At 38.1% G+C, this 26,104-nt stretch overlaps 1 protein-coding gene across 5 annotated transcripts in view; it reads right to left on the minus strand.

Annotated features, from left to right (window-relative positions):
• RLF (RLF zinc finger) overlaps positions 1-25,760 on the minus strand; it is a 79,677-nt gene extending 53,917 nt beyond the window's left edge. For 3 of the 5 annotated variants that reach the window (XM_059884599.1, XM_059884601.1, XM_059884600.1), the window contains exon 1: positions 25,511-25,760. In XM_059884599.1, coding sequence (XP_059740582.1) covers positions 25,511-25,747 — 237 coding nt within the window. In that variant the 5' untranslated portion in view covers positions 25,748-25,760. The other 2 variants (NM_001205939.2, XM_059884597.1) reach the window with 2 other exon arrangements.
• Positions 25,761-26,104: the final 344 nt, after the last annotated feature.

Raw genomic sequence — 26,104 nt, forward strand, 5'->3', positions numbered from 1 at the left:
ATTGGTGATGGACAGGGAGGCCTGGCGTGCTGCAATTCATGGGGTTGCAAAGAGTCAGACACGACTGAGCCACTGAACTGAACTGAAATAACATTTTTAAGTAACTCATGTAAACAAAATTCCATCAAAAGCAGAAAAGAAAAATGGGAGTCTTTTATTTCTCTTTAGAAATTTAAATTTTAGACACCAACAAAACTAAGAAAAGGGCAGTAAATGATAATTATGACTCCCTCAAGTTCATTGGCATTCTTCAGAAACCAAATTAATGGCCTCTTCTCTTTGTTTCAGTAAACTTATTTATTCTACTAAAGTTTACTATGTAGCAATAATGTGGAGGGTAAAAGAGATGAAGACTCCATTCCTGCCCTTAAAGAACTAAGTACACTTAGCCCAATCAGATACCATCTTTATTTTAAACATTCTCACAGGATGTTCTCATTCATATCTCAGGCAGATTCTCTCTCAAGTCCTTGCTATATACCTCAAATGCCTGTTAGACATTTCCATCTGGATGTCCTATTCAAATCTAAAATTCAACATGGTGAAAACAAACATCTTCCCCAGCAAATATGCTCTTCCTCCTATGTTCCATCTGTCTCTCTTCAGGAGCCAGAGCTAAAAAAAACTCTCTCTGAAATCACCACACCAAAGCTTATTGACTCAATGGCAAAAACATTAATACCTTTGTCTCTGATCTTATGCTTTATTTCCATAGCCAGTGGCCTAGACCAAGCTCTGAACATCTGTCATCTGGAATGCCACAACAGTTTACTTCTCTAGGTTAAATATTCTTCGGTTCTGTGTATGTGTTATAATCATAAGTTCTTTGTACATAAAAAATTAATGCACAGGGGGAAAAATTAGAAGGAATGCAGTCGTATTAACGTTAGGAAGAACCACTGGAAGGACTGATGCTGAAGCTTCAGTATTTTGGTCATTTGATGCGAACAGACGACTCATTGGAAAGTCCCTGGTGCTGGGAAACACTGAGGGCAGAAGGAGAAGCAGGCGTCAGAGGTGGCTGGATGGCATCCCTGATGCAATGAAGATGAACTTGGGCAAACTGGGAGATTGTGAGGGAAAGGGAGGCCTGGCATGCTGCAGTTCATGGGGTCGCAAAGAGTCAGACACAACTGGGCACCTGAACAACAGTAGTAGGACTGAAATTCTTCCCAAATTTTCTTTATTAAGCATTATTATATTTACAGGAAGAAGGAAAGATTATCTCCCCTTATCCCAATTCTATCTACATTCCTCACTATATGGTTTCAAACAGGCTGGTTAGCATCTGGACTATTCTCTGAAAACTACCAGGGAAGGAGAAATTTTTTTCATAATGGTCATTGTTTATGCAGGGATGCATTCCGATTTAAGACTCAAATGGTTTGAGACTAACTTTTCCAGTGGAATAATCATAGATAGTATTTTTGAGCACACACTATGCACTAGGTATTTTCCTAAGAGCTTTACATGGTACTAACATTTAATACAATAACCCAAAGAGCTAAGTGATTTATCACCAGCCGATTTTTAAAATGAGGTAACAAAAGCACAGAGAGATTATTTTCTGAAAGTCACCATTGTAGTAAATGCTGGATTTAGGATTTGAACTGTGGTCATCTGACTCCAGAGCCCACACTTAACCACTCTGCTACAAGACTTTCAAGAATGCACAATTCTACAACTATTTTACTTGTATTTTAAATTCTGCCCCTCCTGCCCCCAAGCATTAGCTTTAATCTTCTACAACAAGTAGTATCATAGGTATCATTTGATCTTCTTCCCAAGAGTTTACAACATTTAATTCCCATTTAAAATGACTGCTTCTGGGGAAAGTTTTTCAGCCATAGTGAGACTGACACTCCACACTAGAATGCTGGTGGTTCACAAAGAAGTGACAAATGGTATCTGGTACTTGGTCCTTACTGTTAAATCTGTATGTGACTTTTAATAGAAGAGGATTTGCATTATTTTAAATTTTGGCCAGTAAGCGAGAAATCTTATTGATTTTAATTTCTCAACACATGAAATTCCCAGAATTAAATAAATTTGAGTAAAATGTGACTGTACTATGACAGACTTCCAGCAGGGTAGCACTTGAGTTGGATTTCTGAGGTATGGGTCAAGTCTGAAAATGCAAAAGTGAGGGGAAAAGAAATACAGGTAGACAGCAACTTGAACAAAATCAGAAAAAATCAATAGAACAGATGGGGCAAAACAGTGACAAGACTTAACATCACTTGGTGAGGAAGCATAGGAGATTTCTCTCGAAGAGACTAAGCTGGGTGTGAGACGAAATGGAATGGGAAGTGAACAGCTGGCTGCTTACATTCAGAAAGTGGCTAGAGTAAATTACAACTTTTAAGTCTTAAAACATACATGGCTATTAGACTGCACCTCACACTTTTTATATTGGTTATAGTTGGCTTTTTAAACCCAGAAATATGACTTGTTACTTTATCTACCTACCTATTTATCTATTCTGATTAACTTTCACTGGATGCAATCCATCATCCTAGCCGACCAAGATTATTTTTAGATACTGATTCTGTCATGGGATTTAACTATGCTTTCTAATTTCATTTTCAATTTAAAAAAATATCTTTTGCTGGGCTTTTTCCTGGTGGCTGAGTAGTAAAGAATCTGCCTGCCAATGCAGGAGACACAGGTTCAATCCCTGCTCCGGGCAGATGCCACATACTACGCAGCAGCTAAGCCTGTGCACCGCAACTACTGAGCCTCTACTCTAGAGGCAGGAGCCGCAACCACGAAAGCTGCAATGAGAGAAACCACAATGAAAAGCCCGTGCACTGCAACTGGAGAGCAGCGTCAGCTCTCTGCAACTAGAGAAAAGCCCTTGCAGCAACGAAGACCCAATAAGGCCAAAAATAAATACATAAAAATTTTATAAATATATCTTTTGCTTTAATAAAATAATAAATTTTTTGTAATAAAATATCCTTTATTGTTTAAAAAAATATATAGATAAGTGGAGAAGTAAAAATAAAAATGTCATTAATAAACACTACCACTACTCCCCAAACAGACCACTGTTAACAGATAAAATTAAGTTTGAGGGGTTTTTATGCCTAAATAGTAGCATATTAATGGACTCAAGCTATATTATTTTGTAAAACTTTCTTCAACACCAATATTTTTATACCTCATGTGTATACTACAATTTATTACACAAGTCCCTGTTTCTGGACATGATGGTTTCTAACTTTTCATTACTATGCAAAGTTAGAAATTTCTATATGCAATATTTATATAATTATTATAATATTTAGCACAATGTTCTATAAATAAAATTGCTGGGTCAAAGGATGCATAATTTTTAAGAATTTACACAGTGCTAAATTCTGCACCAGAAAATTTGTTCCAATTTATATTCCTATTATTTATGTAAGATATCGACAGATTGAGAAATTATCACAATTATTGTACATTACAACCTAAATATAATCTTTTCAAGGTCACATGGATAGGGCAAATACAGTATTTTGTTTATTCAACTTACAATCCTTTCATTACTACTGTGATTGAATAAAAATTTTCATGATATTTTATGATATCTTTAATTACTACAGCATCTATATGGTATCTTCATCTCAGTTATCAATAATAGTAAGGAAGAGAGCTTGAATGAGAACAGTATCAACAGTTAAACTTCCCCCCAAAATTGAAGAGGAACAAATTCTAACTCATTCTATGAGGCCAGCATGACTCTGATATCAAAGCCAAAGACTACAAGTAAAGAAAACTACAGACCAATATCCCTTATGATACAAAAATCATCAACAAAATATTAGCAAGCTGAATTCAACGGCATATTAAAATAAACTATACACTATGATCAAGTGGTATTTATTCCTGGAATGCAAGGATGGTTCAGCATATGAAATCACATTAAGAGCATGAAGCGAAAAAACCTCACGCCACCTCAACTGATGTAGAAAGAATATTTGAAAAATTCAGTAACCTTTCATGATAAACACTCAACAAACTAGGAGCAGAAGAAAAGTACTTCAAAATAATATAGACCATGAATGAAAAATCCTAACATTATGCTCAATGGTGAAAGACTTAAAGCTTTTCTTTTAAGGTCAGGAAGAAAGATGTCCACATTCCCCATTTCTATTCAATACAGTACTTGAAGTCCTAGTGAGAGCAATTAGGCAAGAAAAAGAAATAAACAGCATCCAAATTGAAAAGAAAAGTAGTATCACTGTTTGCAGATGACATGATTTTATATGTAGAAAATATTGAAAATTCCACATCAAAAAAACTAACCAAATAAACAAGTTCAGAAAAGTTGCACAATATGAAATCAACACACAAAAATCAGCTGTGTTGTTTTTTTGTTTTTGGCTGCAACACACAGCTTGCAGGATCTTAGTTCCCCAGCCAGGTATGAAAGCACAGAGTCCTAACTACTGGACCGCCAGGGAATTCCCTCAGTTGTGTTTTTATACAACAACAATGAACAATCTGAGAAAGAAGTCAACCATTCCATTTATAATTGCATCAAAAATACAGGAACAGTGACTTTCCTGTTGATCCAGTGGTTAGGAATATGCCTGCCAATGCAAGTGACCTGGGTTTAACCCCAGGTCTGCCCACATGCCATTGGACAACTAAGCCCTTGTGTTCCAATTACTGAAGCCCACCCGCCCTACAGTCCGTGGTCCTCAACAAGAGAAGCCACCAAATTGAGAACCCATGTATTGCAATGAAGAGTAGCTCCTTGTGCCACAACTAGAGAAAGCCCACATGCAACAATGAAAAGCCCATGGGTTACAACAAAGACCCAGTGCAGCCAAAAATTAACAAATTTTAAAAACAGAGGAATAAACTTAACCAAGCTTCAAAGTGAAAGACTTACACACTGAAAACTATAATATTAAAGCTTAATCAAAGATGCTAAAGAAGACACAAATAAATGGCAAGACATGACACAAAAATGTTCATGGAATGGAAGACAACAGTGTAAGATGTCAATTCTACACAAAGCAATGCACAGATTCATGAAATCCCTATCAAAATCTCAGTTTTGCAAGAGGGGGGGTGGGCATCTCAAGGGACCCTGAATTGCCAAAACAAACTTGAAAAGAAGGATAAAGTTGTAGATCTCACACTTTTTTTTCCCCCTATGTCACACTTTCTGATTTCAAAATTTACTACAAAGCTACAGTAATCAAAGCAGTGTGTACTGGCATCAACACACACAGACCAACAAAACAGACTAGAGAGTCCAGAAATAAACCGTCGTGTGCATGCATTTGTGTGTGCTAAATTGGTTCAGTCACGTCTGACTGTTACCCTATGGACTGTATGTAGCCCACTAGGCTCCTCTGCCCATGGGATTCTCCAGGCAAGTGGGTTGCCATGCCCTCCTTCACAAGACCTTCCAGACCCAGGGATCAAATTGGCGTCTCTTATGTCTCCTGCACTGGCAGGCGAATTCTGTACCACTAGGGCCATAAACCCTCATATATATGGTCAAATGATTTTCCAAGGTGCCAAGACCATTCAGCAGAGGAACAGTCTTTTCAACAAGTGCTACTGGAAAAACTGAATATTCATATGGAAAAGAATTTGTCTCTTACCGTATACCATATACATAAATTAACTCAAAATAGATCTAAGATCAGACTCCCAAGGAAAAGAAATAAAAGCAAAAATAAACCCTAAACAAGACCTAATCAAACTTAAAACCTGTTACACAGCAAAGGAAACTATCAACAAAATGAAATGTCTTTTTTTGAAACAGGGAATGGGAGAAAACATTTGCAAATGATATGACTGACAAGGGATTAATATCTAAAATATACCAATAACTTGTACAACTCGATATCAAAAAACCAAACAACACAATCAAAAAATGGGCAGAAGACCTAAACAGGGATCTCTCCAAAAACAAAACATACAGATGACCAACAGGTACATGAAAGGATACTCAACATCACCATTAGAGAAACATAAAACCACAATGAGGTATCACTTCACATCAGTCAGAATGGCTATCATCAGAAAGTATGAAGATAACAAATGCCGGAGAGGCTGTGGAGAAAAGGGAGCCCTCCTACACTCTTGCTGGGAATGTGAACTGGTGCAGACGCTACAGGAAACAGCATGAAGGTTACTTCAAAAATGAAAAAGAAAGCTACACATGATCTAGCAATTCTACTCATGGGTACAAATACCAAAAAGACAAAGACTCTAATTTATCCAAGATGGAAAAAATTCAAGTGCCCATCAAAAGACAACTGACTTAAGATGTCGTACAAGTATGTGTGCACGTGTACACACACAAACACACAAAATGAAATATTACTCAGTCACAGAAAAGAATGAAATATTGCCATTTGCAGCAACACGGATGGGACCTAGAGAATATCATACTAAATGAAGTCAATCAGATAGAAAAACACAAATACCTTATGATATCACTTATACATGGAATCTAAAAAATGCTACAAATGAATCTATATACAAAAAACAGACTCACAGACACAGAAAATAAATTTATGGTTACTAAAGGGGGAGGTGGGCAATAAGTTAGGAGCACTATGGGATTAATAGATACAAACTGCTTCACATAAAACAGATAAGCAAGAAGGATTTACTGTATTACACAGAGACCTATATGCAATATCTTGCAATAACTTATAATGGAAAACAATCTGAAAAAAAAAAGTAACTGAATAGTTTTGCTGTACACCTGAAACTAACACATACTGTCAATCAACTATACTTCAAATAAAGAAAAAAGGAAAAAATAGATCTAAGAGCTAAAATCATAAAACTCTTGGAAGAAAACAATGGGAAAAAGCTTCATGATATTGGATTTGGAAATTATTTCTTAGATATGATACCAACAGCATTACATAACGAAAGTAAAAATATATAAACTGAACTATATCAAAATAAAAACTTGTCTACCCTGAAATCTGGACACTATCCTTGTGGTAAAAAGAAAACCTGCAGAACAGGTGAAAATATTTGCCAAATCATATACCTGTTAAAGGATTAGTATCCAGTATATATAAAGAAGTTTTAAAACACAACATCAGAAAAAACAACCCAACAATAATAGGCAAAGGACTTAGATTTCTCCAAAGATACATAAGTGGCCAATAAGCATCTGAAAAGATCAAACAGAATAACAATTGTTTGTAAAGATGTGGAAAATGTGGAACCCCTGTGCATTGTCGATGGGAATGTAAAATGGTACAGCCACTGTGCAAAATGTATGGTGGTTTCTCCAAAAATTAAACTGAATTACCATATGATCTAGTAATTTTGCTTCTGAATATATACCCAAAAGAACTGAAAGTACAGATTTGGAGAGTTATTTGTACCCATGTTCATAGCAGCATTATTTACAATAGGTAGAAGCAATCCAAGAATACATCAAGGGATAGATGAACAAATTGTGGCATATAAACACAATGGAATATTATTCAGCCTTAAAAGGGAGACTTGACATGTGCTGTTGCTGCTGCTGCTAAGTCGCTTCAGTCGTGTCCGACTCTGTGCGACCCCAAAGACGGCAGCCCACCAGGCTCCCCATCCCTGGGATTCTCCAGGCAAGAACACTGGAGTGGGTTGCCATTTCCTTCTTCAATGCATGAAAGTAAAAAGTGAAAGTGAAGTTGCTCAGTCGTGTCCGACTCTTTGCAACCCCATGGACTGCAGCCTTCCAGGCTCCTCCGTCCATGGGATTTTCCAGGCAAGAGTACTGGAGTGAGGTGCCACTGCCTTCTCCATGTGCTACAAAGTCAATAATCTTAAAGTCCTCATGCTCAGCAAAATAAGCAAGCCACAAAGTGACATATGTTTCCACTTATGTCAAATTCATAGACAAAAAGTATAGAATGGTGGTTACCAGAGGCAAGAAACAGGGAGGAATGGGAAATTAGTGTCTGATGAGTTCAGAGGTTCAGTTTGAGAAGATGAAAATGTTTTGGAGATGAATGGTGGTGATGGTTGCATAACAACATAATATACTTAATACCACAGACATGTATGCTTAAAAATAGCTAAAATGGCAAATTTTATATTATGCATACTTTACCACAATGTAAAAAAATACCCAAAAAAGTTAACTTTATGTCTTGAGATTTAAGAAGAGCAATTTTCAAGAAACAGAAGTGGGTGAGCATGAACAGGAAGAGTGGGGAAAGAGAGGACGATAAATTCAAATATTTCCCATTTCTGTTTTAGTAAGTCACTACTACTAAAGAGATCTAGGATACTTCTTGAATACGAAATTTTAAAATCTGAGCTTTATCACTGGGGAAGATTACAATTCTGAGGCAGCTATGTAAAACAGTGAAATAAAAATGCCTTTCAGTTGGGGAGTCAAACTTCTACCTCCATTATTTGCCAGCTAACAGTGGGTCTTGATTTTTTTTAAAACATTCAACTGAAATAACTGAGTACTCATTTTGCACCAGACAATGTGCAATATAGCGTAAAAACATAACAAACAAACAAAAAACCTATGGCAAAACACACGTAACAAAATTTACCATCTTAATCATTTTTAAGCAAACAGTTCTATGATATTAAGTATATTTACACTGCTGTGCTACCACCATCAACATCCATCCACACAACTTGTTCCATCTTACAAAACTGAAACTGATCCGATTAAACAGTAACTCCCCATCCCCCCTTCCCTCCACCCCCTGGCAACCACCATTCTACTTCCTATCTGTGTGCAATATACTTTCACAATATTGTATTTTCTGTTTGAAAAAAGCAACACAAGAGTGTGGTAATGGCATCAAGGTATACAAATAGAACAATGGAACAGAATAAAGTCCTGAAATAGACCTACATACATATGGCTAATTGATTTTCAGCCAAGTGCAAAGGAGATTTCTCAATTCAGTGGGAAAGCAGTCTTTTCAACAAACGCTGCTGGGACATTTAGATGCTCCTATCTTTTTAAAAAAGAACTTCCATCCATCACTCACACAACATACAAAAAGTAACTCCAAATGGATCATAGATCTAAATGTAAAACCTAAAACAATAACACAGAAGAGAACACAGAACATCTTTGTGCTCTTAGGCAGATTCTCAGATATAACATGAAAACTATCAATAAAAGAACAAGTTGATAAACTGAACTTTGTCAAAATTAAGAACATGTGTTCTTCAAAAGACACTGTTGCTGCTGCTGCTAAGTCACTTAAGTCACGTCCGACTCTGCGACCCCATAGACAGCAGCCCACCAGGCTCCGCCGTCTCTGGGATTCTTCAGGCAAGAACACTGGAGTGGGTTGCCATTTCCTTCTCTAATGCATGAAAATGAAAGGTGAAACTGAAGTCGTTCAGTCGTGTCTGACTCTTCACGACCCCATGGACTGCAGCCTACCAGGCTCCTCTGTCCATGGGATTTTCCAGGCAAGAGTACTGGAGTGGGGTGCCATTGCCTTCTCCAAAAGACACTGTTAAGAGAGTAAAAAGACAAGCCACAGCCTAGGAAAATACATGCCAACAAGCCATGGCTTGGCTGCTCCTGGGGCCATCTAGTAATGTAGGCCTTCTCTTTCCTGTTAATGTCTCACCCAGTTTTCCCTTGAAGTTCTTGATAGTGTCTTGTGTGAGTTTACCAACAGTTCTGTCCACAGCGTGTGGCTGACACTATGTCGTTTTGCCTCAGTTCATCCTTGTCATGATCTGCTCTCCCTGAGCTGGTAGTGAGCACCTTAGGCTCTCTTCATGCCCACCCTCAGCACAGTGGAATCTGTATCAGTCAAGGGTGTTCCCTCCAGAGATACCAAGTGAACCAGTGACAGAATGTGTGTAACTTAAACGTGATACAAATCACCACCTCCAATCTGTCTACCCTTTGCCATCTAAGCCACAACATTTAAAAAAGCAAAAAACAAGAATATATTAAATAAAGGGCTTGGGTCCAGAAACACACACACACTCCTCTCGAAACTCAACAACACGAAAACAATCCAATTTTTTCAAGTCGGCAAATGAGTTGAAAAGATACATTTCCAAAGAAGATATATGGTTGGTAAATAAGCAGGTGAAAAGACACCCAACAAAAGTCACTAGGGAAATACAAATAAGAACCACAATGAGCTGCCACTAATTTTAGGATGGCTAAAACTATAAGAAAAAGACTGGCTACGCCATGTGCTGATCAGGAAGTGGAAAACTAGAACTCTCATACATTGTTGTTAGGAATGTAAAACGATACTACTCTGAAAAACCTGACACGTGACCCAGCCATTCATTTACCCAAGAGAAAGAGAAAGCATTTGTTCACACAAAGACTTACACATGAATGTTCATAACAGCTTTGTTTGTATTAGCCAGAAACTGGAAACAAGCTGAATGGCCAACAGGTGAATGGACAAACAAATCATAATAAAGCCATACAAAGAATACTCAGCAATAAAAGGAATTAATTATTAATATATACAACATAAAAGAATTTCAAAATAAGTATACTGGCTGAAAAAACACAAAAAGAGACTGTATAGGTTTTTTATGTAAAATTCTAAAAATGGAATATAATCTATAATCTAATCTATAGAGAAAGCAGCGTAACTGAGTGAGGATGGAAAGTTATTATGGAAGGAAAGTAAGAAAGAGGAAATACAATGGGAGTAGAAAGAAAGTTCTAGGAGTGATGGGTATATTCATTATTTTGACTGTGGTTTCATGGGTATAAAAATATGCCAAAGCTTATCAAGTTTTAAATATGAGAGGTTTACTGTATATCAATTATACCTCAGTAAAGCTATTTTTAAGAAAAGACAATGGTCCACAAAATGTACAAAACCATTAAAAAAATTTTTAATAAGTTTTACATTTTAATTGTCAGATTTACTATTTTCACTGCAATAAAATGTAAAAATTCTGCACATAAAGGTAATACAAAAAGTGAAAAGATAAACCGAAGACAATATAATTCTGACATAATGACCAACATACAATTCACGTCTAGAATATATTTTCATAAAACCTGTTAAGAAAAAGACAATCCAAATGAAAAATGAGCAGAAAATGGGAAAAGATAACTCGCAAAAGAGGAAATCTGAATAGCAATAAATGTAACCAAAAAGATAAGCAACTCTTCACATGAGAAAAACAAAAACCCACAATAATATAGCACAGTCCACCCACCAGAATGGCTAAAATTAAACTGTCTGACTATACCAAGTATCAGCAAGAATACAGGCCTATAGTAACTTTCAAACACTGATAACTGCATAAACTGCTACAAGTACTGTGGAGAATAACTTGGAAGTATTTATTATAGTTGAAGATAGGCCTATGTATGAACCCAGGAATTACACTCAAAAGCATATACCCTGAAAGAAATTCTTGCATCCATATATAAATATACAAAGAAAAGATGTCTACCCCAGCAGTTAATGTAAATGCCTCCAAATCCATTAATAAAAGAATGAACTGTGATATGTTTACATAATGAAATACTACATCATGAATGTATCAAAAAATGAATGTTATCAAAACTATATATACCAAAAAGTATACATATAACTATATAACTCTTAGTATTCAAAAAGCTTCAGAAGAATGCATGTCCATGCCTTCGTGCTAAGTCACTTCAGTATGACTCTTTGTGACCCTGTGGACTGTAGCCTGCTAGGTTCCTCTGTCCATGGGATTCTCCAGGCCAAGAATACTAGTTGGTTGCCATGCCCTCCTCCAGGGGATCTTCCCAATCCAGGGACCAAACCCACATCTCTTACACCTCCTGCATTGGCAGGTGAGTTCTTTACCACTAGTGTTATATAGTGCATCATTTAAGCAAAGCTGGAAAACATAAGAAATAATACTATACATTATATTAAAATTCACAAAGTAAAGAGATGCCAGAGAAACATTAAATAGCAAAACCAGGATGACAAAACCAGGATGGGAGGTAGACAATCTCTGGCACGGCATACACAGGTAGCTTCAATTATTTCTGAGGTTGTGTTTATTTTAGCATTATGCACTTTACTACTTGTACGCTGGAAATACTTGTTTTGGAAAGTAGCATATCCTTCAAAATTTTGCGCAAAACTGATTTTCAACCTAGATTCCTATACCCAGCTTAACTAACCCAAAAGAGAGGGGAAACCTCCTCAGGAACTACTGGAGAGTAACTCACCCCCCAAATAGGGGAGTATAGCAAGTCAAAGGCATGAGGGCCAGAAAACAGGATCTAACAAGGGAAAAAAGCAAAGACAAGTACTGAAACAACATATGATAAAATGAAAATTAATTTAAAAGGGTGGCGTAAGTACAAACCATACAAAAACACAAGAAATACAAAGGGAATGTTCCACTTATTCTTCACTGAAATGCAACAAATGATAACACTTTAGTAACTGTGTTTCAAACTTTTTCCATTTATCACTGCTTTATAAAATAGTATATTATAGTTTTCTAACATTTTTTATAAAAAACAACAGATCCTGGATAACCTTTCAAATCAATACATACAGCACTATCTTTTTGCCTGTTTTTTTTTTTTTTTTTTTAAGTTTTATTAAAGTACAAAGGAGATAGAGAAAGCTTCTGACATAGATATCAGAAGGGGATAGAAAGAGTATCCCTTTTTGCCTGTTTAAATTTGAAAAAAAAAAACCCTGAAATACACCAAAAAGGAAAATTCACACATAATCCTACTACTTTAAAGTTCTCTATGCCATAAAGAAGTAAAAGATCACTCCTGTGTTCCACCTAACTCTATTCCTACTCTCTATGGCCAAATAACCCTGATAAATACAATTTGGTATGTCTTGGTACATACGCCTTATATACATAAACAAAAGCTTTCTGATTCTTTGTAATAATCTCCTGAGCTCAAATATTTTATAGCTCTGGGATGTTCAAGGGGTACTTGTTTTTTTGGCATTTTCAAACCTAAAATAAAAAAGCCCTCATCCATTTCAAGATGGATTTCTGGCATTCCTGCTTTCCCTTAAATTAGTGGGTTTTTTTCTCTTCTCATACACTTGCTTCAAATTTTGTTTGGCAATGAAGATGATTATAGAAAAGTGGCATGGAAATTCATTTCTATGGTCTACACCAACTGGAAGGCGAGATAATGCTGTTTACTCAAAACATTTATGTTTTAAATTATTGCATAATAGTTAGGCAAGGAAATTGTTTTACTTACTTTCCTGTTACCTAAGGACAAACTAGTTGGAAGGTGGATAAATACATATGACCATCAAACACTGACTACTGGTCTACTGTAACAATAAGCAAATGCAATAGGAAAAAATGTTTAATATTTATCTTCTCCACTAGACAATAAGCTCACTGTAGACCAGAACCCTGAATAGAACGTAGCAGGTATTTTACAATGATTTGCTTTTTGATTCTTTGCCAAGTTATTAAAGATCTAACTTATTTTTTTTTACAATTTTTAAAAAAATATTTTACTTTATATTGGAGTGGAGAAGGCAATGGCACCCCACTCCAGTACTCTTGCCTGGAAAATCCCATGGACAGAGGAGCCTGGTAGGCTGCAGTCCATGAGGTCACTAAGAGTTGGACACGACTGAGCGACTTCACTTTCACTTTTCACTTTCATGCATTGGAGAAGGAAATGGCAACCCACTCCAGTGTTCTTGCCTGGAGAATCCCAGGGACGGGGTAGCCTGGTGGGCTGCCGTCTTTGGGGTTGCACAGACTTGGACACGACTGAAGCGACTTAGCAGCAGCAGCAGCAGCAGCATATTGGAGTATCACAGATTAGCAATGTTGTGATAGTTTCAGGTGGACACCAAAGAGACTCAGCCATACATATAGATGTACCCATTCTCCCTCCAACTCCCCTCCTATCCAGGCTGCCACATAACACTGAGCAGAATTCCCTGTGCTATACAGCGGGTCCTTGTTGGCTACTCATTTTAAATATAACTGACAACTTATTTTTGAAGTTTGATTAAGACAGTTTTTCAGATACATATCTTTGATTAATATGCCTATATACCAAAACAAATTCAAACTAAGGAAATTTAATTTCAAATTCTCACTGCATCACTTCATGGCAAACAGATGAGGAAAAAGTGGAAACAGTGTCAGATTTTATTTTCTTGGCCCCAAAATCACTGTGGATGGTGACTTCAGCCATGAAATTAAAAGACGCCTGCTCCTTGGAAGAAAAGCTATGACAAACCTAGACAGTATATTCAAAAGCAGAGGCATCACTTTGCAGACAAAGGTCTGTATAGTCAAAGCTATAGTTTTTCCAGTAATTATGTAGGGATATGACGGCCCTCAATCTTTCCCAGCATCAGGGACTTTTTAATTACTCCCTATTTTATAGACAGGAATACAGAGGCACAGCAAAGGTTAAGGTCACGAAAGGATCGGAATGAGGATTTAAAATGAAACCTCTTAACTTCAAATGTACGTTCCTGTGTATGTTCTCCATTTCATTAGACGATAAAACATGACTGACCAAACATGATGTTTTACCCATACTTACTTTTAGAACTTCATGGGATAATCTGTCTTAGGTTTAACATTCTCATTAACCAAGTCCTTTAAACATCAGAATCAAGATTTCACTATGAAGGAAGAGCCAAATAAGGATAGTGAGCATAACAACGAATGTAAACAATTTCAGCTCAAATTAGTCGAGTAGCTTCCACTGGGACGGCCATCTACCCTAGAGGGATAAATGATAACCCATCAAGGGGCAGAAATATAATACGGAACCTTTTGTTTAGTTGCACTATGTCTTCGTTGCTGCATGTGAGCTTTCTCTAGTTGCAGCGAGCAAGGGGCTGGTCTCTGTTGTGGTATGTGGACTTCTCACTGGGGTGGCTTCTCCTGCTTCAGAGTACAGGCTCTAGGTGTGCGGCCTTTGGCAGTTGTGGCACACAGCATCAGCAGTTGTGGCTCGAAAGCTCTAGAATCTAGGTTCAACAGTTGTGGTCCATAGGCTTACTTGCTCCTCGGCATGTGAAATCTTCCCAGATCAGGGATCAAACCTGTGTCCCGTGCCCTGGCAGGTGCATTCTTACATAAGCACCACCACGGAAGTTCAATATTGAAACTTTTATTCAAATTAGTTTTTAAAACCTCACCCTTTTTATACTTCTGTGTTTGCTTGTACTTTATATATTGGTATTGCTTTAAAATTTTTAATATTCATTTATTTCAATAAGGATGCACAAGGCAAATGTTTGGAGATGACTTAGAAAAATAATCTTTAGCAAATGTTTCCCAATAGAATTATTTACTTTTGAAGGAGAATCACATCTAAAAGGTCATCTCATTTAAGTAGCAATTTGAAGCCCCATAACAAACTGATTTGGCTCAAGGTAATACATCCATTCAGTGGAACTTTATTTGAAAATGTATAAAGATAACAACACAGAAAAAAAGTTAGCTAATGAAAAGCACGAGGGTCTTTCCATTGATTCAGCTATGAATTAGTCTTTCTAAAGATTCCCAAATCTCCCCCAAATAGAAATGATCAATAAATGTTTGTTGGAAATGAGTACACTGACAAATCTCTCACAAAAATCACTAAATTGTATCATACATTGCAACGGCCTCAGGTTAGGCCACAACTAACTCTACAGTATGTTCTGCTTCTTGAGAATCTCAAACAGCATGGAATCCTAAGGTTACAAGGTCACACTGAATAATTAGACACAATCAAATTTTAATGACTTTTAACTAATAACATTTTCAAATAGAGGCATGTTTAAAAAGTAAAGACAAATCTCACAGGGGGAAAAAGTAAATACCTAATACACATGAAAAAATACACAAATGTTGTTAACTTAATAGTGTAATAGCAATTATCTGCCACAACCAGATGGGCAAGTATTAATAAGTTCAGTAGTATCAGAAATGGCAAGGCCAGTATCTATCAAAATTCTAAAAAACATTCTCTTTAGTCCAGTATTGTAATTTCAATTCCAGAAATTCCTGATATGGATTTAAATAACTGGTGCTTAATGTTTAAGGTTATTCACTTCAATATTATTTGTGATAACAACAAAAAAGAACACAAATGACTTAATTGTGGGGTACTGATAGAGAAAATTGTCCTGATACAGAAAATTGTCCTCAATATAGTAAATTAAAATGCAAATTTCGCAAGAGTGTATATTTTCATTTTTGAAAATACACGAGACACTGTTAACTTCTCTGCCAAGTGACTGGAGGAACTGAAGGCAGAAGAGGGCTTTTACTTTTCCCTTAAACTTTTCTGTAACTTTATATACTCTGCCATGAGCATTGCTTTTATAGTTAAAAAAATTTTTTCAATTAAGAGTATTGGGACTTCCCTGATGGTCCTGTGGCTAAGACTCCACGTTCCAATGCAGGGGGTCTGGGTCCGATCCCTGGTCAGAGAACTAGATCCCACATGCTACAACTAAAGATATCAAGATGTCACAACTACGACTCAGCACAGTCAAATGAATAATTTTTTTTTAAGTGTTGACGGTTTTGCTACCTGCACAATTTAAAATTGATGCAGTTTTCAATGGAATACCAAGAAGTTATTTTTTTAATATAGTCAATATGCATGTCTTCCACATGAAAAGATATCTACATTAAATGAAATAAGCAAGTTTTAGTATATAAACTTGACACTTTTTTTTTTGGACACTATTTTTTAAAGACAGTACATATCATACAAAAAAATTCTGTAAGTATATGAATGAATGATGAAAATGAAAAATATTTTAGTGTATTGTAACTTTTAATTCCCAAAATGTTATCTAAAGAAAATGTAGCACTGAGATATAGAGGTTTGTGATAGCTTTCATCTTTACTTTCTTTTCTTTTACATTATTCTACTTTTTTACAATTAGAATGTGTTTATGAGTTAAACAGTGAGACTGCATGGTACTTTCACTTTCTGCTTTATGCATTTATATGTCTTGTCTTAAACTTCTAGAAAGAGCATGCATCAGTCTGGAGTCACAAAAAAACAAAAAATAAGTATTCAGTTTTATTACCTTAAGATATCTTATATACCTTAAACATATAAATATACATATACATGAAAAAAGAAAATGAAATCACAAATTAAAATACACCTATTTTATACAATCATTCATCATAAAAATACAATTCCCAAGCTAAGTCATTTATTCTATCATACCTGGCAGTAATTCTTACAAGTGTCCATATTAAAAGGCATTACTGTTCTGGCTAATGTGGCACACTCAGGTTATCTCTTTGGGAGTAAAAATACTTTAAAACCAAATAAATGTCAGCACAATCAGCTACTAGATCCCCCCCAAAAAAGGACAAGAAAAGGCCTCGAAAAAACACATTGAGAAATCAGTATAGCACAAAAGTGAGGAGAAACAGATAAATACATCAGTATTAATAGTTTCCAAGCTAGCTGTGCTGCAGAAATACAGGAAAACCTAGATGAATAAACTGCAATTCATTCTCAATTTCCAAAAAAGTTATAATACATTAAAATATTGTTCATTTGGGGACAATAAGTATAATCTAAAAACTACAAAAACTTTGGAGGGAAATTTTTTTTATACAAAGCTCACAGTCGTTTAGGCTGAAACCAAGAATCAAAACTCAGTGGTGTGCAGAAACATAAGGCAATCAACTCTTCACCATAGTGATTTGCTTTACTATAATGAAAGAGGCCTGGCATGCTGTGATTCATGGGGTCGCAAAGTCGGACACGACTGAGCGACTGAACTGAACTGAATGAAAGCAAAACATGTGATTTGGGGGCTGATACAAGGTTTAGAACATGGCAAAATGTTTTATAGACAGCCTTATCTTAGCAAATGTTATACTAAACTTAAATGTCTTTCTAGGCATCACAGTGTGTCTTCTATTTTTTAAAAAAGCATTTCTCCAAACATCATCCCAACTTACATAAACACAGAATCCTTATTTCATGAAGTACTTATGAATACATGTATTTCATGGAGCAAGCATAATTTAGGAAATGCTGATTAAAAAAGAACAGCACAGGCTCTGGAGTCAGACTTCACCACAGCTGTGTGATCTTGGGAAAGTTACATAATTTCCCTGAGTCTCAGTTTTCTATCTGTAAAAGGAAAATACCACCACTTACCCAAGTGCCTGGCACACAAAAAGATGCTCAACAAATTAAATATCTATTTTTTCACATGGTTTCCATGTTGGCCTATGTCAGCAATGAAAGTTTCAGGAATCTACTTTTTTATATCAACTTGCAATCTATGTTTGGGTTTTCTAATATGGTGTCAATCATATCCAAAATAAATACTTCAATCTAAATAAACCTTGCTGAAAAATTCATTACTTTAAATGTTTGTGGAATATAAGAAACCAGGGGAAGTTCTTAGAAAATGTAAACAAAATTAAAACGAGATTCTACTTTTAGTTAATCAAAATACAAGAACAGTAAGACCTGATCCCTACTGGAAGCAGCATGACCTTCTTGACAAAAAAAGTTCTTATTTCTTGATTAAGATAGGTTAAAACTCACTTGTTACTCTCAAGAAGTCTAGTCAAGGATTTATGGAAGGAAGGAGACAAAGGATCAACAAATACTGACTGAGTAGCTACTAAAGGCCAGGGACTAATATAGGTAGGGTAAACAAAACAATCAACACCCTCCTGCTGCTTACAGTCCAAGTGGGCATACAGACAAAGAGACGTATCAGACAGGAGTCAGTGACTCAAAGAACTATAAAGGAGTGTTAGGGAGTCAAAAGAGGATGGGGATGAGCTACTTCAGATAAGACAGTCAAGGGAGACCTCTGGGACAGGCGACAGGCGTCTAGAACAGAATGAAAACAAATATTTTTTGGTCTGCGAATGCCTTTGCAGTCTTGAAATAAGTGATGTTTTCTGTTTAGATTTTTTACTAACGTGGTTCAGGAAAGCATGATCCACTGGTAGGCACAGAAGTCACTAGAGGCCACAGTATAAGAGACTAGGTGATACCTCAGTAAACGACAGCACCCAAAGCTCCCACTGCTTCACAGATCACATTTACAATAATGTTTTGGTTACATGCACTAAAAAACTAGCTTTTCTGATTATAACTAACTGTTCTCTAGTTCCTATATAGATATCTCCCAAGAGAAGCCAGCACAAGAAGAAAAGCTAATGCATTTAATAAAAATCCTTTAAATAATTGAAAGAAGCGAAAATAAAAAGATATTGCTCAAGAGTCTTCATGGCCACCAACCTCAAGGAGTTTGGAAGACTGATCCTTGCTATCTCAGCATCTCCAAGTCATGTGTGCTCAGTCCTGTCTGACTCTTTGCGACCCCATGGACCGCAGCCCGCCAAGCTCCTCTGTCCATGGGATTTTCCAGGCAAGAATACTGGAATGGGCTGCCGTTTCATACTCCAGGGGATCTTCCTAACCCAGGGATTGAACCCGAGTCTCCTGAGTCTCCTGCATTGGCAGGCATATACTTTACCACTGAGCCATCTGGGAAGCCCTAGCATCTTACTCAATACTACATCATGTCTCCTATTTGCCCCCTCCATCAACTCTAGCCCTCATTTCACACATGTAAATCTGTACCTTAACATGCATGTAAGCCAAATTGACAAGTAATGTCTCTAAAATCGCCTATCCTGTTTCTTCACAGTAATTTCCTGTGGTAAATCTGCCTTTTAACATACCAGATTTTACATTAGGTGTTCCTACAAAATTTATTCAACAAATTAGTTCTGTGGGCCAGGCATTGTATTAATTTCTAGGTACCAAGAATAAAACAAAGACTTATTGGCTTACTAGTCAATACAAGAAATAAACATGGAAAAAAAAATTCAGGTACCATGCTGATGTACAAGATGCTACTGGAGTACATATTCTAAGGGGAACAGTCACCTCATTCTATCTAATGAAATCAGAAAATGTTTGAAAAAGCTTATTACTTGAGCCAGGTATTCAAGGATAGATAAGCAGATGAGTTAAGGGAGGACCCTAGGATTAATCAAGCAGACTTAGAAATGAACACTGAGGTGAAGATAGACAAAAAAAGAGAGAGAGAGAGTTGGGTGTAAGGGGTGGAACAGTCCAGACCCTAAAAAGCTTTCCTTGCCAGGTTAATAAGTGTGAATTTTATCTTGGCTTTGGGGCAAAAAAAAAAAAAAAAAAGGAAGAATTTTAGTGAATACAGTGACCAACAAGATCATGTTTATAATTTAGAAGGAACACCAAAATGGACTGTAGGTAAGGTCACTTGGAAGGCAAGGAAGATTAGTGAAGAGATGTAAAAGGACATTATGAAGCCTGAACTAAGACCATGACAGCAAGAAAAAGAGTTAAAACCAAACAGGTATATGCAATCTCCCAGAATCAAGATTGCTGGGAGAAATATCAATAACCTCAGATATGCTGATGACACCACCCTTACAGCAGAAAGTAAAGAGGAATTAAAGAGCTTATTGACGAAGGTAAAAGAAGAGAGTGGAAAAGCTGGCTTAAAACTCAACATTCAAAGAACTAAGAATATGGCATCTGGTCCAATCACTTCATGGCAAATAGATGGGGAAACAAAGGAAACAGTGACAGACTTTATTTTCTTGGGCTCCAAAAATCACTGCAGATGGTGACTGCAGCCACGAAATAAAAAGACACTTGCTCCTTGGAAGGAAAGCTATGACGAACCTAGATAGCATATTAAAAAGCAGAGACATTACTTTGCCGACAAAAGTCTGTCTAGTCAAAGCTATGGTTTTTCCAGTGGTCATGTATGGATGTGAGAGCTGGACCATAAAGAAGGCTCAGCGCACAACTGATGCTTTCAAACTGTGGTGTTGGGGAAGACTCGAGAGTCCCTTGGACAGCAAGGAGGTCAAACCAGTCCATCCTAAAGGAAATCAACCCTGAATATTCATTGGAAGGACTGATGCTGAAGCTGCAGCTCCAATACTTTGGCCACCTGATGCAAAGGGCCCACTCATTAGAAAAGACCTGGATGCTGGGAAAGATAGAAGAGAGGAGGAGAAGGGGACGACAGAGGACTAGATGGTTGGATGGCATCACTGACTCAATGGACCTGAGTTTGAGCAAGCTCTGGAAGATGGTGAAGGACAGGGAAGCCTGGTGTGCTGCAGTCCGCAGGGTTGCAAAAAGTTGGACACAACTGAGCGACTGAACAACAGGTATATGCAAAGTGTCAAAAGAAAGCAAACAACTAAAAGGAAATCTATTAAAATCAAAGAAAGCGTCACAGATAAGGTGACATTTGCACAGGGCCCTAGAGAAGGAAAGTCAGCCATGCAGAAAATGTGAGAAAGGATAGAACAGCACGATGAGGGGGCTTCCCTGATAGCTTGGTTGGTAAAGAACCGCCTGCAATGCAGGAGACCCTGGTTCGATTCCTGGGTCGGGAAGATCCAACGGGAAGGGATAGGCTACCCATTCCAGTATTTTTAGGCTTCCCCTGTGGTTCAGCTGATAAAGGGAAAGGCTAAGCACTCCAGTATTCTGGCCTGGAGAATTCCATGGACTGTACAGTCCATGGGGTCACAAAGAGTTGGAAAGGACCAAGGGACTGTCACTTTCACTTTTCACAGCACAAAGAAAGGGAAAGACCTAAAAATGCTTGATGAGCTGAGTTCTTGTTAAAGTAGTAATGCCATCCTTTGTGGATCAGTCACCTGGGAAATACTTACTGAAGGCCTAAGGTGTGTTTTGGATCTGATGAATCCAATGACAATTAAGATCATCTTTCCAAAATAATGCACCTAAAAACTTGTAGGCACAATTTCAGTCACAGAGTAACTGAGCTCCCATACTTGGTCCATGGCATCCAAGTACAGTAATTCTGAGTAAGAGTAGAACTGGGGTGGTGGGACTGGCTACTTAAGAGCTGAAAAGTAAGCTGGGGGCAAGGCTGTTAAGACTTCTCATCCCAAGAAATCCGGATAACTCAGTTTTAGAGCCATTGGCTTTTTATAGAGATTGTTTTATCTAGTCCACACAACAATGTATTTACATAGAGAACAGTAAGTACTATTATTACATTTGCAAATGAGAAACTTCGGTTTAAAGAAAATTAACATGACCCAAGGTCACACAGCTAGTTTAAATGGTAAAGATGTTATAGAATGGCAATCTGACTTAGGCCTTTGGACCCAATCACTAATCTAGGGAAAACTGAAATATATTCAATACTCACCGAGTTAACATTTAAAAATCTACAAAGTCACTGTTAGTCCAAAACTGGTAGTGTCTCATAAACAAGGATTACTCATAAAGCTACTCTCAAAGTATAATCAATATACTTTGATTGATATATATTGGGCAGTATACTGCCCAATACTCTCAAAGTATAATCATTCACTCAATAATGTCAATTTGGTAAATGAAGTCTACTGTAAAAGTCTTCAAAATCTGTGTTACAAATACACCAACCAGTTGGAAAACTTCAGGAATCTGGGTTCCCAAAACATAGTAAGAACCTGAGAGGATATCATCAATTTTTCAGCAGAACAAAGAAAGACTGTTTTCTAGAGTTAATTTTATCCACAATGTCTGGCAGACAATGTTTTTAGAAAAGGAACTGAAGGAAAGGGGAAAGAAAAATCCACATCCAACTGTCACTGAATACAAATTTTCACTGACTACGACTTCATCTAAAAATCATTTTCTTAGTAACTATTACTTATGAAGTTTCATTTTGATCATCTTTACAAACTTCTGAAAATTGAAAACATGCCCAGAATGAAACAAGCTTCTCTATCCTTTCATATGCTAGTTTATTTCTTGATTTGGTGCAATTCCAAAGACAGAGCCATTTCTTTTAAGTGCTGCAAAAGCTAGAGGGAATATGGTCCCAGCCTGTTGCAGGTTCTACTTTGGGCACTCTAAGTCCCTAAGACAATATCTCTAACTTAAACACATGATAGAAATACCTTTTGTGGCAGTTAAGCATCCCCGAGAGCACAGATGAGGCCTTTATGATAATCTAACATCACTACTTCTCTTTACACATTCATTAGGTACTCCCTGCAGGACAGGTCCCTATTCCCAGCACTAAGTGCAATGTCAGGCACACACACAGTCAGTAGGTGAAAAAAATCTGACTCTGCCTTTCCAATGTGAAACCAAAAGCTATTCAACCAAATTTGGATGGTGAAATGATCCTACTTCATCATAAAATTAAAAAAAAATTCTGTATCTGATAAGAAAGGACACCCTAAGCTGACTGGGCTATGGGAAAAAATGTGCCAAAATAATGTGACAAATATTGTGAAGAATTGAAAATAAACTTTCTGCTCTATTTGTATAAAGCATTACAAGCAGATAAAGGTCAGAAAACAAAACATAATCTCACAGTCACATTTTGCCCAAGGTTATTAGCTAGAGCAAGTAAGCAGTAGAGTCACAATTAAGACCCAAATAACTCCCAATCCAATGTGCTTTCTATTACTACATATTGTCACTGATACTTTTACTTTATTAGTGTAAAACACTGTTTCAAGAAAATTTCAGACCAAAAAAAAAATTCACTAAAAAAAAATTACAAAAATATTTTCTTTTAAAAATTCTTCTGTGCCCTCGCATCTTAAGTGTTGCAAAGACAATACATTAAAAAATCAGTCAAAATCAAATCTGCCAGTACTAGACTTAAAGCAATGTGTGTGTGTGTGTGTGTGTATTATTCTCTGACAAGCTTCAATTTGATTGGTTATATCCATTCCTCTGTGTGTGTGTGTGTGTGTGTGTGTGTGTGTGTGTGTGTGTTATTCTCTGACAAGCTTCAATTTGATTGGTTATATCCATTCCTGCTATCCTTCCAAGAAGACTACGAAAGCTTAGAAGGCTTATCCCAAACCAACAGTTCTTCTGCTCTCCTCCTCACTAATCCTGGTCCAATTAGTTCCCTCTTCTCCCAAAGCACTGTTTTCCTTCTCTTCACCATTAACACTACAATGCCACCTCCTTTTCCGATACTTAACAAGACTCATTTTCAACCCTTCAGGCACAGGGCCTTCTCAGGCCACTCCATTTAAATTGGCCTCTCCCAGTTACTTCTACGTATTGATATGTATTACAGTCTGCAGTTAACCTTTACGTTTATTTTTACTAGTAGACTGTCTTCCCAAAAGATGTCCCATGAGCCCCGCCCCCCTTTGTACAAGGTATCCTCTTCCATCATCACCAAAACTACATCAGCAATACTGTTATTTCTACTACCTCCTCCAAATGGTAAACTCATCAAGGGTAAATGCTGTCTGATTCATGTTTCCTCAGCACTTGGCAAAGTGTTTGGCACCATTCTATGGAGTCAGTAAAAGTTTGTAAATCTGTATAGTAAGAATGTTCATTGAGAGTGAAAATGCAGAGGACACCTTAGTACTTCACAGTTCAGGGTAAAGGCTGCAGGTTGTAGACAAACGAGTGATACAATGCATGGAAAAGATTCATTGGCAAGGACAAAATATATTCAAGAGGAGAAGCGCTTCTGGCTCAGCAGAGAGGAGGGAGAAAAGCAATCAATCAAGTCAATTGTTGATTCTCCTCCGGACCAACAGAGCAAATTGTCGCTCAAAATAATAACTTTGGCACACCGCAATTTATTCTGCACGCCCAACTACTCATTAAGAGCCCAAGTGCCAACACACTACGATTATTTTGCATTCTTTAAGGTGCACCAGGTGAGAAGCAGAGGGGTGCTTCCAAAACCTGATTAGAACAAGCAGAGGAAGAAATAATCATGGTACATCTTCAAATTTACAAAGAAAAATCGCGACGTGATCATGGAAAGAAAACTCAGCATACCAAGAAATATATAATCATAGGTTAGGACCCACTATGGCACAGAAATGGTCATAGAACTGCCAAAACAGACCACACTCCACATCTTTCCCAATCCTCTTCTACTCAAAGACCCGAATAACCATTGCAAGGATTAAGAGCCTCATTTCTGGCAGCACAATTCTCCAAAGAACATAGAAAAGGCGAAAGAACAGCTTTAATACCCTCCCCCCAAGGCAGCCAAAACCAAACAACCAACCAGCTCCACCATCCCTAAACAGAAAGCCCTAGACGCCTTTCAAAGCCAACTGTCATACCTTTGAGGGGCCCAAAAGACATTGACTCCAAAGATAAGTCTCTGGCCCCAACATATATCTCCGAATTATTTAGGAAAATCCAGGCATTCCAATTTGGACATCTGCACTCAAAAAAGGATCTCCTGGCAGAAAGGAGCAATCAATCTTTCAAGAGGCAATGGCGCTCCAACCACCCGGCTGGGGGACAGGCAACGACGACAGGGCACGGCCCTTCTAGGGAGCCGCCGGCGCCCTCCCAGCTCTCAGTCTGACCCAGCGCTACCCTCCCTGGCGGTGGCCAAAGTCGGGCACTTGGCGGAGGGGGGCCAGCGGTTGGGCTTTCGAACTGGGCCTTCCCGGCCCCGGGGGCGCGGCAAGACACAGAGGTGGCGCCTTTCAGTCCAGCCCCGGCAGCAGCAACGGATCCGGGGCCTCTTCCCCTGGTCTCCCCGCCCCGCCGCCCTCAGCCAGCCAGTCCGCCCCTCACCTGGCAGAAGCTCCGACAGTAGTTCAAAGATGAGACCTCCGACACCTCCTGCTCCCTCAGTTCTGTCTCCAGCTGCCACAGACAGGGTCGCAATCCGGAGGCTACCGGCGCCGGAGATGCGGGACTATGGCCCCGAGCCATGGACTCAGTCTCGGTTCCGTCTCCGGCTCCGGCTCCCACCGGAGCCTCAGCCCCAGCCCCGGCGGTGGCGGCGGCGTCTCCCTTTCCGTCCGCCATCTTCCCACGGCCCAGCAGCGCGTAGGCAACCAAGCCACGTGACTCAGACCTGGGCCCCGCCCCCGGCCGACCGCGCGTGCTGACGCACTCAGGGGCGACTCAGGCGCCCGCTGGATTCCGTCATTGGAACTCTGGACGCTCCTCCCCTCCGCGGCCTCCTCTACAGGCTCCCTGGCAACCGCCTGGCAACAACTAACCAGAAGTTCCTGTCCACTGCCGTCTTTCCATTACTTTTGGAGTTACGGGGTCACTGAGATGGGACATACATTTAGACATAATCTATATATGAAAGAATGACGTTTGAGCTGCGATCTGAAGAACGAGAGAGATGTAGCCAGGAGAAGAGCCTTTTTAAAG

This window comes from Bos taurus, chromosome 3 (assembly GCF_002263795.3).
Source record: "Bos taurus isolate L1 Dominette 01449 registration number 42190680 breed Hereford chromosome 3, ARS-UCD2.0, whole genome shotgun sequence".
NCBI classification, from domain to species: domain Eukaryota; kingdom Metazoa; phylum Chordata; class Mammalia; order Artiodactyla; family Bovidae; genus Bos; species Bos taurus.